Source organism: Lemur catta, chromosome 23 (assembly GCF_020740605.2).
Source record: "Lemur catta isolate mLemCat1 chromosome 23, mLemCat1.pri, whole genome shotgun sequence".
NCBI lineage: Eukaryota > Metazoa > Chordata > Mammalia > Primates > Lemuridae > Lemur > Lemur catta.
Window position 1 is genome coordinate 9,214,870 of NC_059150.1, and position 19,820 is coordinate 9,234,689.

Consider the following 19,820-nt stretch of genomic DNA (forward strand, 5'->3'; position numbering starts at 1 on the left):
AGAAAAGGGGACAGTAAATGCAGGCAAAATCCCTGTGCTTAAAGAACCTTCAATTCAGAAAAGGAGATAGAAGTGGAAACAAACTGGAATTCAACGCAGAAAAAGATTTAAAACCAAGGAGAATTGTAGACAAAGAGTTTTGGGAACAGCCCAGAGGAAAGGCAGCTCTCTGGGGCCTCTTTAACAAAGGCACTAATCCTAGTCATGGGGCTCTACTCTCATGACCTAATCACTTCCCAAGGCCCCACCTCCTAATGCTGTCACATTGGTGAATAGGTGACAACATATGAATTTGGATGGGCACACAAATATTCAGAGCATGCAGAGAGATAACGATCATCGCTAACATTTATTGAGTGCTTACCCTGTGCCAGTCACTGTTCTATGCAACTTGCAGTCTAGTCTGTCTCACTTCACCCTCCTAGTGTATGAAACAAGTTCAGTAATTATCCCATTTTACAGATGGGAAAATGGAGGCACAGAGAAGTTAAGCCGCTTGCCCAAGGCCACACATCCGGGCAGTGGAAGACCCAGGATTCCAACCTAGAAGTCATCTCCAGAGCCCCTGTTGACTATCCTCCTACACCACCTCACCCAGGGACCAACCAGAGCCCACCCTATGGCAGTGGTTCCTGAGAGAGAGCATGAGGGCCTGAATCAAGATTGTAGAGGTGAAAATACAGAATAGGCAGCTTTTGCTTACTGCCTTTTGTGTAAGAAAGGGGGAAATATATATATTTTGTGTTTTGCCTGCATCCGCATAAGTAAATACTGTAATAAAAGTGGCCACCTCTAGAGGGCAGTGTCCGGGACAAGGGGCAGAAGGGGAATGGAAGGGAGTGATACACCCCAATGTATGCTTTTTAATGCGGGTCTTCTTGGCGACCCATATACATGTTTTATTTATTTAAAAAAATAAGATGATATAAAACAAAAGGCACAATTTAAAATCTAATTCAAAGGAACAAATGAAAATGCGTAAGAGCCGATTGGATCTAGATGACCATGAAACAGGTAAGACAGACAGAGCAAACACTAGGGGCCCTCACTCAGTGTCTGGGAAGATGGTAGCCCATTAACAGAGCTGGGAAAACCAGGAGGAGGGCGGGTTTGAAGGAGGCTGTAGCACATTCAGGCTTGTCTGTAGATGACATCTACAACATCTGGATGTTGAGGTCAGGATGACAACCCAGATGGGGTGTTGATTTGGGAGGTTCTCATGAAGATGGGGACCGGCCCCGCGAGTGGAGGTTAGCAGTAAGGGCTGAGTAGAGAGGGCGAATGCAGGAGGGCAGAAGACAGGTTTAGGAGCCTACCCTGAAGGGGCAGCCTAGGAGAAGCAGAGATAGAGACTGTGAGGTCCCGACAGGGGCAGGATGGAGAGATGAGCATAACAGGGGGAGCAGAGAGTTTCTAGGGGGTGGGGAATGATTTCCTGGGGTCTTACAGGTTAGGATGGAGAGAAAAATGCTGTGCTTCTGGAGGAAAGGAGAGAAAACAGAGATACGGGGTGGGACAGTCCAACTCAGGGGCCTCTGCAGGGCATCCAAGGGCTTCTCTCCCCCTCTCTATAAGACACCCAGGGGTCTTCAGTCTCTGCCTGCCAGCCAAGTAGATATCCTGTTATTCAGGGAGGTCTTTTTAGACAACGTACTCCAGCAACTGAGAGGTTAAAAGGGAAACTGAGGCAGTCCTAGAAAGCTTCTCTGATATTTTCTATCACCCACTCAGGCCAAGGGAAACCTATAATTTGATGGGTTTTGCTGTTTTCCATTCTTCCTCTCTCTCCATCACACACAGCAATGCAAACACAATGACACACACACACACACACACACACACACACACACACACACACACCAGGCATAAAAGGGCCCCTTCACACAAGCGATTTTCTGGATCGGACTTGCTACTGCTCGCTGGGAGGGAGGGCGAGCAGAGCGGAGGAAAGGAAGGAGAGATGCCAGCCACCCTAGCTACTTTCCCTCCCCTTTAAGGCTGCCTGGTTACGGTCCTGGGAAAGAAAACCCCTGTGTTCCTCCCCTTTAATTGGGTTTATTGTTAAAGCACTGGAGCAGCTAATCCTCACAGACCTGTAGGAGCTGGAGTCGGAGCCCAAGAACACGATTCTTCCCGAGTCCCTGGGTAAGATGAACCTGCCTCTTTTCTTGGCTTCAGGGGGTTTTCTTGCCGAGTGGGAGGCACGCGGCACCTAGAGAGTGGGTTTGGAGAGCCACTTTGTGAGCGACTTGGGCATTTATTTCAGCCCCGGTGGCAGTCTTCCCTGACTCTTGTGGTATCAAGGGTAAGTTATAGCTGCCTTGGAAAATAAGTCCGCATGGGGGTCCAGGGTGGGGGTATCTCCCTGAGGCGCCATCTGACCATCACTCCTGGGCTGGCTTAAGTGGGAACCTTTTGCACTCTGGGCAGGGAAAAGGGAGCAAAATATCTTTCTATGCCCCTCCTGCCACGCCTGCATTTTAGGGACAAGCCTTTGGGGCTTTGTGCCTAGAAGGGACCCCATCCACCTGCGGGGTGTCAGGACCTCCGGCTCTCTTGCCGCCCTCCCTCCTGCTCAACCTTCATGTCTTACCCTCTCTGACCCCAGCGTCCGGGTAGGGTAATGCCCACTCTGCCTACCTATCTGGGTTGGTGGGAGGGTTAGGAGAACCAGCGGCAAAAAGGAGATTTGTCAAGAGCGTGTGGCTCTGCAAGCCCAGGGAAGGAGGCTCAGCCTCAGTCCCTCCTGGCAGGGTCCGTGGACGGGCTCAAGGCTCCCCATCCCCGGCTGCGTTAAGAGGCAGAGCACAGCCGCTCTGGCTGTCAGTCACAAGGTAGCTCCTTCACCTTCCCCAGGGGCGCGTCTACCGCCCTTCTGTCTTTAAACTTCCCTAGTTTAGTTCTCAGGCAAAGACATCAAAAGGAGGTCTGGCTTCACCACCACCACCCCCATCCACACCGTGGCCCCTTCTCTCCACGTAACTTTGACGCACAAACATTAACCCCGAGGCTCCCGCAGGCGGCTGCCAGGGCTCCGGCGGGTCTGGCTGCAGCGCTGGGCTGGCTGGTCAGCCTCTTGCTCTGGAGCCGGATACATTGATCATGAGGAAAATCTCTGAGAAGGGTCAGGAGAGTCGAGCAGGTTCCGTCTTGGGGAAGGAGATGATCTTTCCAGATCGGAGGTCGGAGACAGAACCAGGCCCCTGTCCTTCCTGCTGCCCCAAGCTTAACCAGAACCAAAGAGGAGAGTCACATCTGATACAGGGCATAACACAAAGTGCTTAGTAATAGCTGATATGAGCACCGCACTTTACAGTTTACGATGTGCTTCTCATTAATCATCTTTAGAACAATCCCATGGTGGGGGGGCATGTGTTATACCCCCCAGTACAGGCGAGACCACTGACGCTCAAAGAGATGAAATTGGTTTGCTTGGGGTTGCAAAGCCGGACACTAGTGATTTACACATTTGGTTGCAGTAGCATTTGAACCCAGGTTTTCCGATAAATTCAGTAAACTTGCCATGATGCTACAAATAGTGATGGGGGCTGTGTGTGTATTTAGTAAGAGTACTCTTTAGAAATATGGGGCAAAACTTTGGGAAAGAAGCCCAAGTTTAGAGTGAGGAAACGTTTGAGCTGGAGCCAGGAGAGGCTCGGGCACTAGACATGGGGCCCCCAGGCTTGATGCTGAGAAATCTGAGTGCTCCAGGGGCTTAGCCTTTTCCAGGTCACCCAAGCCACATGTTCCAGGGGGAACCAGTCAGGTGATAGGATTGCATGACAGCATCACAAGGATAAAGGTGGGAATGAGTGAAATCTCAGCAACCGCTTCCAGGAAAGAGGCAACAGGTTTTGTGGTACAGCGGCAAGGAGACTGGTATTGGGATTTGATGGCCCAGGGCTCCCAGTTCAGCCCAATCATTTACTATCTGTTTGACTTGGGGCATCTTTTTCCTGAACGTTTCTATCCAGCAGTATCTCAGCTATCAAATGGGGTTACCTTGGAAAGCGGCAGCGAGGCGTTGCACAAGACAATGCATGCAAAGCACCTAGCACAGTGCCCCACCTGCTCGGTCCCGGGCAGCGAATCCTTGTAAGGCCTGGGAGCAATTCTGGCTGGAAGGGAAAAGCATCCCCCCGCTAAGAGGAAAGCGCCTCCCTCACTCCTGCTCCCCCATACACACGCGCACATGGCCAGAAATAAATTGCCACACGAGTGCGTGCGAGTGACGGCGCCCAGCCGCAGCCTGCCAGAGCCGGCGAGTGAATGAGCTGCAGCATGAATGAGGGAGCGCGGCGGCGTCTGCAAACAGGCTGCGTGCCTGGCGCTACAACTGTGGGCGCGCCGCTGGGGCTGGGGCTGGGCAGGAGCGGCTGCCAGCACGAAAGCAAGCCGGCGGGGCCAGGGGACTGCACGCGCTGTCCGTCATTGTCAAACCCGTGTCCTCCGAGGGAAGGCTGGTAGCTCAGAGCTTCTTGACACGGCCATCCTGAGTTCAGCCTGGCCTTCCTTCTGCACTCCCTCCCTCTGCCCGCTGGGTGCCAAGGCGGAGCGCATGGCGGTTCAACAATAATGAGCCCCCCGCACCTGTACCACGGAGGCGCCTCTTGCACGGGAGTTAGGCTAACAGGCAGCGTGTAACGCACAGTCAGCGTTACCCTTGAAAATTCCTTACAAAGGTGCTCCAGTGAAGCGGGAATATTGCCTGTGGAGAACCCCAACGCAGGCATTGTGTCCCCTGGTCTTGCAACAGATCCCCGCTTCCTTGGTTGAGCACCAGAGGAAGGAGTTGGTTTGCATTCGTGGCCATGATGTATGAAAAATAACGTATCTTTAAACACTTTAGAATCCCAGCCAGACAAGATGCTCACATTGTAAAAGGCTCGTGGAAGCCGGGACCAGCTGAGGAAACAGCAGGTTCACATCTCCTAGCCTGTGTTCATCCCTATTTAAATTGTTATTTGTTTCCTTTTCTCTTTCCCCTGGGCATGGTGTTTAATTCCTGTGCCTATAACGTGGGCCCACTGCATGGCACTTGAAAGGCTGCAAAATGCTTTCATGCCCATGGATGCACTAGACCTCCAAAGGAGTGCTGAGAAATAGTACAGGGGTCATTATTCCCATTCAGCAGATGAGGAAACTGAGGCCCAATATGGTTAGGAGCATGTTAAGGATAAGTAGCATACTCTGCTCTCTACTCTCTCCAATGGCCCCTGTGTGTTGACCTGTCAGCCCCCAAATGAGGCCCTAGAGAATGTTCTTCACATCCTCTATGAGAAGCATGCAATAAACACATGAATTCTGGCTTGTCACTGCAGCAAGAAACTTAAACGTAGATTAAACTTAAATGTGATTTGGTTAAACTTAAATGTGGGTTTGGTTAAACTGAAATGTGGGCTTGGTAAAACTTAAATGTGGGTTAAACTTAAATGTGGGTTTGCACCTAAAATAAATTACAGACAGCAATTGAAAAACCCTCTTCCTCAGTCATTTTGTAAACAGAAAGTGGTGTGCAGAGTTGGCCTTTGAAATGCAGGCTGGTGGGCGGGCTGGGGGGTGGAGTGGACGGTCGTTGGAGTCTCTGTCCAGCCAGAGGTCTCCAGGAGTCTGTGGGGCCCAGGGCCTGGATTTGGGGAAGCTGATGATCCACTTGGGTGGCAACCATGAACCTGAAATGAGCTCTGACAGCTACACAGACCCAGCCATGTGCCCGGGACAGCACGAGGAGGGCAGCGCTGTGACTGAGGGCAGCTCACTGCTGGAAATCTCATGTATTCCTCAAAAAACTGAAGAATTACAAAACATTAAAGATGAGCTCTGCCACATGGTCCAGAGTGTGCTCTGAGCAACCCCGGGTCCCTTGGATGCTAATAGGTGTTAACAAAAGGAAAAAGTTTCACCCTCTCCTAAATTTGGAAGTGCCAGGTTAAACAGCGTTAAGCCTGCATCTTTAACATCCTCAGAGGCTTTAATAAGCTATTAATAATGTAGATCACGAATCTCCAAGAAGGAGGCCAGAGGAACAGCAAATCCACTTGGCTCACAGTCTCCTTGGACTAATATTCTGAAAAGCAAACTTCAGGAAACCTTAATCTAGTCCAGTCTCCTCTTCTCACTGAGGAGACAGATGGAAACTCAGAGATGCATAGTGATCTGCCCAGGGATGCACAGCTGCTTGGCGCCACGCCAAGACTGGAGCCAGAGCTTGGGTTCTACCTAGTGTGCCTCTCAATCTAGAGGATGATGTGAAGTCCAATATGGGCCAAAGTCCAGGAAATTGTGGGTTCCAGGCAAGAAAACATCCCAGCTTTAGCCTTTTACCCCTTTATAACCAAGTACTGTATACATTTCCACGATTCCGTGTGCCCCAGCCTGGAGGCAGGGAGCATATTCTTATTAAAGATGATCCAAGTGATAACCTCCTTCCCAAGGCCTACAGGCCTTTTTGAGTCTTGCTTCCAAGGAATGGAAAGCCCTGGAATCAGAGACTGTAAAGCAGTCTTAGGGCGGACTGATTTCTCTGAGGTCAGTAAAAGCCAGGCGAGCTCTAGAAGTTTCTGAGGCCTGCTCACTCTGCCCCAGAGTGATTCACACCTCCTGGCTCAGAAGCCTCAAGTGACAGCACTGCCAAAAGCAGGGTGGCTCTTCCTGCAGGTAGAACTGAGAGCCATCATCTGTGGGTTTAGGGCTGCAGAGGTGCTACCCGAAGGTTCTCTCCTTCCCTGTGTCCGTCTCCTCTGGTTTGTCCATGCCCAGTTTATTAGGGACAGTATTGTTGCTCCTACCTCGTACGTACATTAGATTGGATCAGATCAGACTGAATGCCCTTGGATTACAACATGATGCTCCCGAGACTCTGGGACATCTTATTAGCAGGGTAACACTCTTAAGCTCTTAGCCCAGCTGATTGATTTAATAAGCACCCGAGAGCAGGGCCCTAAATGGCTGAGACTCAAATAGGAAACTTTTGGTAGGGAGGACACAGGGGGCAGGAGGGAGGGTCCAGACAGAGAGGTCTGGGCAGCATGGGGACATGAGGTGACCTGGCGCTTTGGGGGTATATCATGGCAATGAGGAGGCCACAGCAGACAAACCCCATCCGCCTGAGAGTTCCATCTGGGACCGGTGCTGCTCCTGTGACCAGATGGAGCCTGGGAGGAGGAAGGGCGGTGAGGCTCCGCGGAGAGGCGTGTGGAGGACACCCGCCCCCTGGGCTCGTGGCCACACATCCCTCACCGGCACCGCATAAGTAGCCAGACGGCTGCCAGCATCACGCAGCCTGGCCCTGGAAGCTGGCAGAGGCCACGTCCAGCCCAGGGCTGCACGGCCTGCCCGTTAGGAAGAACTTTCCCCCTGCAGTCTCCTCCCCAGATGCCAAATTTTCCCCCAAGGGGCCCAGAAGACCACCCAAAAAATATGAGCAAGCACTAAGTAGGAGCCAGGCGCTGCACTAGGCTCAAGGTGACAAGGTAGACGAGGTCTCTGTCCACGGGGAGTGGCATTCTAGTAAAGATGCTGACCTCACACAAATACACAGGATGCTTTCAGATGGCCATATGTGTCACAGAAGAAAGCATCAGCTCACCTGAGAGAGAGTCACTTTGAGGGGGCAGTGGACTGGCTCCAGGTAGGACAGCCGGGAAAGGGCTCTTCCAGTGTCCCAGGGAAGTTCTGCTGACAAGACCCCAACACAGATCCCACCCAGGCACTACGTAGTCTGTCCCTGAAGGGATGATGGTGACAGGAAGCCAAACTGATTCTGCCTCCTGTGGCCACTCTCTGCTGTGCTGCAGGCAGAGCCTCACAGAGAGGGACAGAGAGAAGGAGGTTCCCCTGCTGTCCCTTCCCAGAGCTCAGGTCTTCCTGCTGCAGGCTCCTCTCTGAAGCAATGTAAAGAATACATGCACCAACCCTTCCGTAGCATCTTAAGTCCAAGCGCTTTGCAAAGCCTTCCCCGATCATCCCACCCCCCAGGGCCCTCTTCCTCATTCGCTCCTTTAACAGACATGGGTTGGACCTTCAGTGAGTGCCGGGCACAGCAGTAGGCGCCAGGGGTTCCCAGATGAGTGACCCAGGGTCCCTGTCCTTTAAGTAGGCTGGCCTGCCTTTTTAGCTGATTATTTATATCCCTATGTTTGGTCTTTCTAACTAGATTGTAACCATTTTCAAGGCTAAATTCATATCATAGAAATGCCTGCATATAGTCCAGTGTGTATGCAGCAGGTACTCAATAAATGCATGTTGCATGAAGGAGTGTTACCTCCACATGAATAAGGTCATTTTCTTTGCCAGGAGCCATTGTGTAGAATATTCTTGAGGGTCTGGCTCTGTTGGGGAGCGAGGAGGCTGGACCAGCCACGCATGCAGACGTCCATGGTGTCTCCTGAGCTATCGGTGTGAGATCACCCTACATCCCAGAGAAATCTGTAGTGGCTGCTCCCGAACTTGCAACCCAATGGAAATTGTTGCCAGAAATAGAGTGAGAGGCGGGGAGTACTTTGGAAACAGATGAGAGCAATATTGGAGCTTCAGGCTTCTCAGAATTTGTTTTCTTTCCTCTGAAAGGGCCTAGATTACAGAACTCAGGAGAGGAGGGGGAGGACTTAGCAGAAAGAAGCAGAACGCAGCAGCGAAAGGACACGGGCAACCCCAGCCAGAGCCCGCTGTTTGCACCTCCAGCACCCAGGGCACGGGGGTCTCGAGGAGATTCCTCTGAGGTCACGGAAGGGTGGGAAGGAAGAGCCGAAGGTGCGGGGGTTTCAGATCTGGGCCCCTGAGTTTTCCACATTGCACTGAGCATGGAATGAAATCGTTAGGATTCTGTGTATGGGAGGAGGGGTGGGCGGGAAAGATGTTTTCTTATAGCCCAGCTCCGGCTATGAATACTATGTTTTTAAAGCTATTTAAGAGAGATGGGAAAGAAGGAACAGTGAGTTCAGAGCTGCTAATGAGGCGGTAAAGCCTCCTGGAGAGCAGGCAGTCATTCCACGGGGGCTCCAGAAGGGGGAGCGGTGGACGCCCAGCTGGTGTCCCCGAGCTGGAAGGACGGTGGCTCTGGCTTGGCTCCTTACCTGGAAAAGCAGCGTCTGCAGCCCTGTGGTTCTGCCGAGGGGGACAGACAGAGAGGGAGACACAAAGACTGACCCTGTTGATTTTGCTCCTTTAAATACCCAACATTTATCCTCATCCCCTACAATCTTCAAGACTTCCCAGCGTTGCAGTGTCTACACAGCAGGAAGCATTTCTCTTTTTTTGTTTTTGTTTTGTTGTTGTTGTTGTTTGAGACTGAGTCTCACTCTGTTGCCAAGGGTAGAGTGCCGTGGCGTCATCACAGTTTAAATCAACTTCAAACTCCTGGGCTCAAGCCATCTCCCTGCCTCAGCCTACTGAGTAGCTGGGACTACAGGCACGCACCATCACGCCCGGCTAATTTTTTCTATTTTTGGTAGAGACGGGGGTCTCAATTTTGGTCAGGCTGGTCTCCAACTCCTGACCTCAAGGGATCCTCCTGCCTCGCCCTCCCAAAGTGCTAGGATTACAGGCACGAGCCACCGCACCCGGCCAGCAAGAAGCATTTTGGATGCCCCGAGAGACGGGGTTAGTAAATGAGACTGATATGCTATGAGGGACAACTTCAGATTTCCCTCTTTGCTGCCTGGTCGAATAAGAGTTCATATACTGTGGATGCCAAGCACCCTGATAAGTGGAAGCCGCTAGATTCCGGGCTCAGATCTGCAGAATGGCATCGGGCTAAGGAGATCCCCCTATGCTAATATTTCATCCTCCTCCCAGCAGTCTCTGCCAGCTGGGACCCGTTTCTCTCTGACTTGGTAGACTGTGCCCTCAGAGTCAAGTGTCGGCCCACCATTGCCGGAGAGCTCCCCCGCTCAGTGCTTGCACCCTGAACAGCGAGGTCTCTCCGGGGCAGGGGGGGGCCCTGCTAACAGGAGCGAATCCACAAAGGGGCCTGCAGACACGAGCACAAGCCTCCAGATGTATCACACATTCAGCTGAATCAACTGTTAAGGAACTCTTAACATTTCTCACTTGCATTTTTAAAATAATAACAGCCACCAATTATTATATAGCCAGGTTGCAAATTTACACAATATACAAAGAAAATGCAGCTTCTTTATTATTTATAAATATTTCTCATGAACTCCTACCCCACAGGGCAGCAAAAGGGGACATGGGGAACTCTGTATCTGAACTTGTCTGCTATAGCGTACCCATCTCTTCAGGTTTAAGGAGTCTCGTTTAGTTGACCTTGTCTCTCGGAGGAAAACACAGACTTGAGATGGCCTTTCCTCTTCCTGCTCTACTGCAAGGTGGCATTTTATGTTGCAAGGTATTCACTCGACCTTGTGGTGTGGGACAAGGGGCCTCAGACTAATGAGGGGCCTCGGGTCCCATAGTCCTCTGACACTGTCTCAGACTCACCTCCTCCCACCAGGCCTCCCCGTGATTGCTCCCTGCCCTGCCGGATGTGGCTGCAGGCAGAGCCCCTCCTGGGCTTACACTAGCAGGGGCCTGCGAAGCCCACCCGTCCGTGTCACCAGTCCCCCTGCTTCCTGGATGGGTGCTCTGCTCCAAGAGGGTGACAGCAAAGACATGTGCTTCTGACAGCTACACCATCTGTCCCCCACCCTCCTTCCACGGCCCACTTGGACACAAAGTACCCATCCTTCCACCTCCTCATCCCCAAGGCCGAGGGCCTTGCCTGTGTCACATTCTTCTTATTCCCAGGTCTCTAAGCGTCATAGTTATGAGACAGAAGAGGTTTCCCTCTATCCCATGGAAGCTATTTTATAACATGAGTTCTCCAGATGAGGATTACGAGGAATTAAATACATCAATAAATATCTCCAGAATATTATCTCCAACACAACTGTTTACTATGTGTGAGGCAATGTCTCTACGTGCACTATTTCATTTAACCCTCCCCATATCATCAGTTTGGGCCTCACTTTACAGATGAGGAAATAGACTCAAAGAGGTTAGTAACTTGCCTAAAACAATTTAACCAGGAACTAGCAGAGGCAGGATTTGAACACAGGTGACATCCAAAACTATGCTCTTCACCTAATGCTAAACTGTGGAGGCACAAACTTTCTTTTTGTCCTAAGGCTATTAAAGACCCCATGGATTCTACAGGTGCTTTTTTTTTTTTTAAATGGAGTGGGAAAGGCATCGCTGTAGAGGGAAAGGCATTGCTGTAGAGGGAAAGGCATTGCTGTAGAGGGAAAGGCATTGCTGTAGAGGGAAAGGCATTAGACATGTTTTCCTACTTCTCTGTCGGGTCCAAAGAACTGTGGGGAGAGGGAGTTGGCAGAAATGGCGTCTCACCCACTGCTCCCAGACACCCGGTAGCCCTGCCATGCGGTGGCCGTGGGGGGGGCTAGGGCAGAGATTCCCTCCAACCCACCTCACCCCACCCCAAGAACATGTTTCTCTCTAGTATTTATGACCTCAATAAGGGCATCTCCACCCCCAAACGCTCCTGCCAGAAACATGGGAGTCATTCTCGCCTCCTCCTGCCCCACCATGCAACATACAACCCAGCACCATAAATAACTGGACTCCAGAATACACCCTGGGCCCACCATTCTCTCCTTTGCTCCTGCCATGGTTCAAGCCACTGTCATCTCTCTCCTGGACTTCTGCCCCCTATGTCCCATGCTGCCACTCTGGCACCTCCACACCCTTCTCCACACTCCCCTCCTAAAAATCCTTCATGTCTTCCTGTCTCACTTAGAAAACCCAACACCATCAACAGAGTCTACAAAGCCTTGTGTGCACAGTCTGCCCCCCACCTGCCTCTCCCCCGCCCGCTCACCGCCCCTGGCCATGCTGAGTTCACTCTGCTCCAGCCACACTGTCCCTTCGGGGTCTGGAGCACACCACGCTCTTTCCCCGCTTGGAGCTTTGGTATTTTATGCCTCTGCCAAGAAGCTCCTTCGTGCACTCTTTGCTAGGTTGGCTCCTCCACATATTTCTGGTCTCAGCCTAATTAGACCTGCTCAAGAGGCCTTCCCTGGCCTGTATCTAAAGAAAACCCTCCCTGTTCGACTCTGACAAGCCCAGGTTTTGTTCTGTCCTGCGACTGCACACATATGACTTGACTTGCCCATTGCGTGTCTCTGCCAGACTGGCAGTGCCGTCATCCGTGCCGAGCATCGGCGCACGTCCGGCTCCAGTAGCTGTCGACTGTTGAACGAACATCGTAACTCCGGAACTGTAAAGTTAGGGCGCAATTCAATTTAGATTTTGGTGAATAGCTATTTGCCCAGCACTGTGCTAAATGTTGTGGGAGTTACAAAGAAAACACAACACTCATTTATTTAACACTCATCCATTTAACCCATAACAGGTGGGAGAGAGGTAGGTGTGAGAACAGTTGGGGGAGGTGGCAGTTATGACATTACAGAAGAAGCCTGGCTGACTCCATAGTCGAAATAAACACCTTGGCCATCCTTTGGGTGACATAAGAAATGCCTGGGCTCAGCTCACATCCCCTCAAGGTAGATATTCCCATTTTAACCTACACACGTGCGTGGTATTGCTCTTAAGTGAGCATGCAGTAGACATTCAATACGTTTACTGCGGTAATCTTAAAAAGCAAAGTGAGAAGATGGTCTTATTTTTGCCAAGTATCCAGGTTTTGCTCCTAATCCTTCCATATGTCATCACACGAAGAATGTGAGTATTTCGGATTCTTTTGCAACCTGTTTTCATCTTGTCTGAGCAATCAGCCGACCATACCTCCTTCTTCCCTCCCTCTAACAAAGCATCCCCGGAAGCTTCAACTCTGGAGGCGATGGGTCGAAAGGAAGAAGATGACTGTAGTTCCTGGAAGAAACAGACCACCAACATCCGCAAAACCTTCATCTTCATGGAAGTGCTGGGATCGTAAGTCCTGGGGCTGAGTGGGCTGGGCTGTCTGCTTTGATGGGGCTGCAGGAATTGTTCTCTGCTGGTAGCAACTGGTGAACAGGACTGAGGCTGCTGTGACTTAATCTCATGGCTCTCAGGGACATAGGCGGAATCTTACAGACCGGGGCTGGAGGGGAGGGAGTGGAGTGGAGTGGGGGGCAGGTACCTTGGGGCAATACCGAGGATGATTTAATACACTGGAGGCCCCAGGGATTACCAGCCCCTTTTGCCCCAGGTTTTGCCTCCTTTGAGCCCACCCCCCGTGACCCCCACCTACATCCAGATCTGTGACAACTTGTGGGTTCTTGCCATGGTCACATGAGAGAAGAGTTGGGGACAACTTCAGAGACTCAGTGACCCCAGAACTTTCCAGGGCCGCCTCCCCCAGCTCCTTCATTTCCCTAGCAGTGAAAAGACCAACCCCATCTTTTGCTACAGACAGAAGAGAAGGGGCTTCCGAGGCCCAGAGAGCCAATGGGCTACACACACCTGAATCGGCTGCCCCTACCGCCATCCCTGCTCCTTCATGTTTAAGCTCTTCAGCTGTGCTGTCATTCAGACTCCCGCCAGCCTGCAGGGCGTCTGTCCCTGCCCCCTGACGATGACTACACGGCAGCTTGTCTGGAGCTGACTCTCCACGTGTCCTGCCTCTCCCCTGGCGGGGGGGTGCAGTCTCTGCCGCAGGCCGGCAGCAGCACTGGGCCACCAGCCCCCACCGCCCCAGAACCCCAGCTGGTCGGCTAATCAGCCTGGGCTAATTGGGCCCAGGGAAGTGAGGAGAGGGAGTGGGCTGTCCACTCGGGCCAGCGTTCTCTTCAGCCGGTTCTGCTCCACTCTGCCCTGGCTGGGGGGCAATGACCTCGGGCAGTGACGGCTGCCCACACTCTCACTGCAGACAGAGAGGAGACCTCTGGGCCCTCCTGGCACAGCCAGGCTGCCGGGCTCTGCACACGCAAGAGGGTCCCCGCTGGCCATCCGAGTGACAGCCTTCCATCAAGGGCCTTTGCCAAGGTGGGGGTGGCTAGAGGGAGAGTTTTGGCAGGAGAGAGAGAGACAAGTCTCTTGGGTGAATCAGAAATGATTTGCTAAGTGTCCCAAAAATCCCAAGAAGAGGAGAGAAGGAAACCCAGGTTGACAAGAGCTTATCCCCTGTCTGCTAGACCTGCACTGTAGGACTCAGAAGGTAGACACGCCTGCCCCTTGGGGCCCAGTGCCGTCCACCACAGCAGCAGCTAAACCTAGAGGAACAGCAGAGCTGTCTGGAGAGCTTTATCCCTCCAACTTTTAATGGTGAAAAATGTTTAAAATAAAGAAAAAGTGAAATATTAATAGTACAGTGAACACCAATATACCCACTGCCTAAATTCAACAATTACTAGCATTTCACTATATAGTATTTGTTTTACATGCACACACACAAAGTTCATTGACTATTTGTAAATAAATGGCAAACATCATGACACATTACCTCTGAACCCTCTGTATCTCCCAAGAATAAAGGCATTTTCTTATATATCCATAATATTGTCATATTCAAGAAAATGAATAACAATTCCTTAATGTCATTTTAGCCTAGGTAATTTTTGGAAAATAGACTCTTGGTCCCAGAACTACTAAACTGGGATTTTGGGAGATGGGACCCAGCAGCCAGGAATCTGTATTTTAAGTGTGTCTGGTGGTTCTAATGCATCAGCTCAGCACCGATTTGGGGGGAGCAGGAGGACAAGACAGGGGACAAGCCACAGCTGTTGCAGAAGTCAGGGCTGAGCAAAAGCTGAAGAGAAGGCAGCCTGGGGTGCTCAGGAAGGAGACAGGGACCCGCAGGCTGCAGGTCCCACCGAGTCTCCACAGTGAGGTGCAGTGGAGACAGAAGCAGCTGGGAAGATCAGACCCCGCGGAATCAGGATTGACCAGCATCCCATGACAAAGGCCTCTTCTCTCTGGGCCTCAGCTCCTCTGGAATGATGCGCCAGGGAGAATGGGCTTTTTAAACCTTCCCAGACAGCACCCACCACTCCAGGGCCCTAGGGCAGCAGTAGGGAAACTGTGCAGTGATAGTCCAGGTCCCGGGCCTCCTCCTTTCCCTGCCCGGGAAGAGAAGTTTCTCCATGATATCCTCCCACCTCCTCCACCACGCAGGCTACCAGCAAGAACAGAGAGCTGTTCAGAGCAGGAAATGCAGCCGAGCTCTGTTGCAGCGAGTACTCCTGGCTCTGAAGCCTCCGCCTGTCTTGCCTTCTGACCTGTGCAGCCTTGGCTGCTCAAAACTGGTTCTCTGCTCCCCACCCTGGCAGATGCCACAATTAAGCCCTCTGGTCCCCGTCCCCTGCCCTCATCACACACACCCCAACACGCACACAGTATGTGACCAAAGCAGCCTGAGGCGAAAGAACAATAATGGCATTTTAAATTGCCATAACACTGCACAGTTCTAGGGGTGCCATTTATATACAGTGCAGCGAGCGTGGTACCCTCAGGGGGCAAACCGAAGGCCATAATGTGATTCCATTCCACAAGAGGACCTAGAGTGGGCGTCAGCTTTGCAATCAGGGGCCCATCCCCGTGTGGTTCCAAAGGCATAGGTAACAGGGAGAACTCTGAAGGTGGATCTTGGCATGTCACAGCTGCAAAAAGACCTGGCACCCAGCCATGTTCATCTCCCGTCATTCCCCACATCACACTTCACCCACAGTGCTGGTGGCCCCTCCGACTGCCTCGTCCCTACCTGCTGTTCCACACTTCCATGCTCTGCCTATGCTGCTTCCCCACCCCCACCTGAAACATCATTCCCAACTCTTTTTTTACTGGGCTAACTCATTCATCCCTTAAAACTGAGCTCAGGGTGTTCTTAAATCAGGTGGCTATGTATTAGTGCTTCTCTGCTATCCCAAGTGGTTACTTTGTACAAATGAGAGAAAAGGTGTCATTTTTTCTAGCCTGCTATCTGCTGGGGAGGGGAAAGAGGATATAATAATTATCATATGAACACGTACAATGGCTCCAAGGGAAATGGCATCTGCTGGAGTTGTGCAGTGCACAACCTGCCCAACCATAGCAGAGGCCCTGTCTTAAGTGTCCATTTTCTGTGGTCTCATAATACATCATTGTTATCTGTATGTGTGTGTCTCACACACTGGATTCCAAGCTAGACCAATACTAATCTCAGTGCCTGACACAGAAATCCCATTAGCTGAACAAGCATTCGTTGAATGCCTGATAGCATTTTTCAAATTGAATGCTAATTGCTTACTTGTCTGTGTTCCTTAATAGTCTGCAGGCTCCTCAAGAACAGAAATACTTACCTTTTTATTTCCAGTGTCTAAGACTCAGTGGTGCTCAATAAATCTTGGCTGAAGGGATGAGTAAATGAATGGATAAATGGAGTCATCTCAGAAGGCTCTGATGAACTCAGTTCCTGGAGCAGCTGCGGAAACAGGAAACTCAGACACAGGAAACACCAAGTATTTTCTAATGCAGATTTTTAAAGTCCTTACAAAAGCTTGCCTGCTATCGGGCAGGGGATAGTCATTCTAGAATACCCAGATGGCAGGGGAGAGGATGCCTCAGCTGTTTCCACGTTTAGATTCTATCTCCTCTTGTACTACTAGGTGTTCTCTGTAATGGTGTTCAAATAATAATGATGGTAACGTTATAATAATAGTATCTAACACATAGGGTTGTAATAGATGTCAGAATCACTTTTAAGCACTTTACATATGTTAACTCATTAATCTCATTTAATCTTCTAAACAACACTATCAATCAGACTATTGATACTCCTGCTTTTCAGATGAGGAAACTGGGTATGTGGACATTAAGTGACTTGTCACTCCAAAAGCTGAGGTTCTAGCATGGACAATCAGGCTTCAGCATCCACCCCTAGCTTAGCTGCTGTTCTGATGGCCTGGTCTCCAGGGCACCCTCTTCCAACCAAAAGCCTGTAATTTGGACTCCTTCGCTATGTTCCCATTGGGTTTATTCACTCTGTCTTCAGAGCCTGCCTCAGAGGCCGCTGGGCTCTGTCTTTCATCTTTGCGGATCCTACTGAATGAATGAAGGAGAGTTTGCTTCGCTCCCTAGTCCTCTGATAATTGGTCCAGGGTGATTATTAATATCACCATCCAAAACTGATACAGGAGTCTTTTCTCTCTCGCTGTGTCTGAGTCCTGTCCCCGGCGCTACCTCGGAACGACCACGGCAGCAATGCCACCCTGTGCCATGTCGGGAGGGACGTGGATTGACTCTGCAGTGGCCTCTCTGTAATGCGCTTGCCAAGGGGAGAAATGTCTCCACAGCCGAACCAGAGTCTCCGGGAGTTGTTCCCAGATTACAGAACCAGGAAAGAGCAACTGCATCGTCCCTAAGTCTTTAGAGGGGGGAAGAGTGCACTGGCATGTCAGAGAGTCCGTGCCATTGACACTGTGCAGCAGGGCCCACGTGACAATGGAAACTCATTGTCAGCCACACCTCCCTTCATCTGCCCTTTCACTTTGCTTCCAGCCAGTCGGCACTCAGTTGTATCTCTTGTCTTCCCAGAGGAGCTTTTTCGGAAGTTTTCCTGGTGAAGCAGAGGATGACTGGCAAGCTCTTTGCCCTGAAGTGCATCAAGAAGTCGCCTGCCTTCCGCGACAGCAGCCTGGAGAATGAGATCGCGGTGCTGAAAAAGTGAGTGCACCTAGGGCCGGTCGGGCGCAATGTGGGATCACATTTCCTTCACAAATTAGCATCGAGGAGGACTGGGGCCAGATTTCCACCCCCAAAGGCACCACTCCCTTAGATTGAGTCGATGGGTCAGTTTGGTCAACAGCTAGGATTAGGCAGACAGCTGTCCCGGCTGCTTTTGTTGAGGGGGGTGGGCATTGGCAGCAAATTGACCAGTGAACCCACCGGCGCTGGCAGCAGAGCTGGTTTGTGCACACAGGCCAGAGCATGATTAGCGCAAAGGAACAAAAGTCAATTAAGGGCCGACATCAGAAAGAATCAATAATTAAGAAGGCAGCATAAGATTTGGAAATTAGCCTCAATTTGTACCAAAGCAAATGTAGGATCAGCTCCCCAACCGTCATGATGAAGGCTACGCTAACAGCCCATCAAGTGTCTACAGCGAGATTCTCTCAACAAACCCTTGTGAACCCCTGTGGTGTGCCCAAAGTGTGCTAGGCACACGAACACAGGAGCAGGGCCACAAGGACGAGGCTGACAAAATCCCTCACCCTCAGGAGCTCACATTTTCCGGGTGGAGACAGAGGTGCCCTTAACAAACTCTAATCCCATCAGATGTGAGTCACAGCAGCAGAAGGCGGAGTTTGGAGGAGAAAGGGATTCATTTCACCTACATGTGTTTTTATTACATGGGTTATTGGGCACATTTTCCAAGAGGAAGGACCTTGGTGGATGAGTAGAATTTTGTGGGGCAAGAAGAGCAGTGCGGAAAAGGGGATTCAGGCCAAGAGCAGCATAAACTTTAATGCAGAATCATGGAAGTGCAAGGCCATTACGGAAGAGTGAGTCATGGAAGCACCTGAACTTAGACCGGGTAGCATCAAGGGACAGGAGGTGAAACTCACATGGTGAAATGGGACCTGACTATAAAGGATCTTAGATGCCACGATAAAGAATATTGGCTTTACTCTGTGGGCAAAGAGATGTCATCAAAGGATTTTAAGTAAGGAGTCACATGGGGCAGATTAGTACTTGCGAGCCATGCCTCTCAAGCATGTTGGAGGATGGATCAGAGGATACCAGCCTAGAGGATGGGAGGCCAATTACAGGTAAAAGGATAGAAGACAAAACGCACTAAAATGACCCTGAGATTGAGCAATTTTTTGGACAGCAATATCATCACTTGAAATAGAGAACAAAAGGCACGTGCAGACTTGGAGGAAATAGAAAGGAATTGGTTGGAACATACTGAATATAGGCGCCCACCTGTCTCTACATGGAGGTGTCTGGTAAGATGCTGAAGGCATAGGTCTGCGCTCCAGAGAGATTAGAGCAGAGAGAGACTGTCAACTAACTCATTGCGAGCAAGGACCACGTGGTCTTTCTTATGATTGAGTCCTATAAACAGCAAAGGTGTTCAATGCATCTTTGTTTGGTGAATGAATAATCGATAAATCAATGTTGGCAATGTCAGCATATGAGTATAGTTGAATCATCAAGCAACCACTACAGCAGGTCTGTATTTTTTAAAATATCTTAAAGAAGATAGCTACTGTTGTTATGTGGTCGCTCCTCCCCAGGCATTGTGGATCATCTCCTTGAATCCTGACATAACCCTGTGAGAGAGCTAATACGATTACTTTGCTTCCCTCAATCTCTGAGTGATCCCAGAGAAGGGTGATCTAGGGCCAGCTTTCTCCACCACGACGCTATTGAGATCTGGGACCAGATCATTATCTGTTGTGTTGAGGGCTGTCCTGTGCGTTATTGGATGTTTAGCAGCATTTCTGCCTCAACCCACTGGATGCTAGTAGCACCTCCACCTGCCCCACTTGTGACAACCAAAAATGTCTCCAGCTATTGCCAAACGTTTCCTGAGTGGCAAAATAGTCCCTGGTTGAGAATCACCGATATAAGGCATCCCATAGAACTGACCCCAAAAATAAGCATCTGCCTTACTTCTCACAATGTCCTGGAACAATAATTTTTCAACACTTCCTCCATGGTTACTCAAGAGGAGGCTCAGCTCACCTAAATGCCTCCTGCTGTATCCAGGTGAGCATCCTTATTCTGAAAATCAGAAATTCAGAATGCTCCAAATCTGAAACTTTTTGGCACTGATGTGACACCACAAGTGGAAAATTCCACACCTGACCTCATGTGACAGGTCACAGTGAAAACGTAGTCAAAACTTTGTTTCATGCACAAATTATTACAAAGAT

General features: G+C 50.6%; 1 protein-coding gene across 1 annotated transcript in view; it reads left to right on the forward strand.

Moving 5' to 3' along the window:
- Nucleotides 1-2,061: 2,061 nt before the first annotated feature.
- The window catches only part of CAMK1G (calcium/calmodulin dependent protein kinase IG), a 28,193-nt gene continuing 10,434 nt past the window's right edge, over nucleotides 2,062-19,820 (forward strand). The window contains exons 1-3 of the mRNA XM_045536056.1: nucleotides 2,062-2,145; nucleotides 12,792-12,912; nucleotides 17,473-17,601. Of these exons, the coding sequence (XP_045392012.1) occupies nucleotides 12,821-12,912; nucleotides 17,473-17,601 (221 nt within the window). The 5' untranslated portion in view covers nucleotides 2,062-2,145; nucleotides 12,792-12,820. The remainder of the gene's footprint in view (nucleotides 2,146-12,791; nucleotides 12,913-17,472; nucleotides 17,602-19,820) is intronic.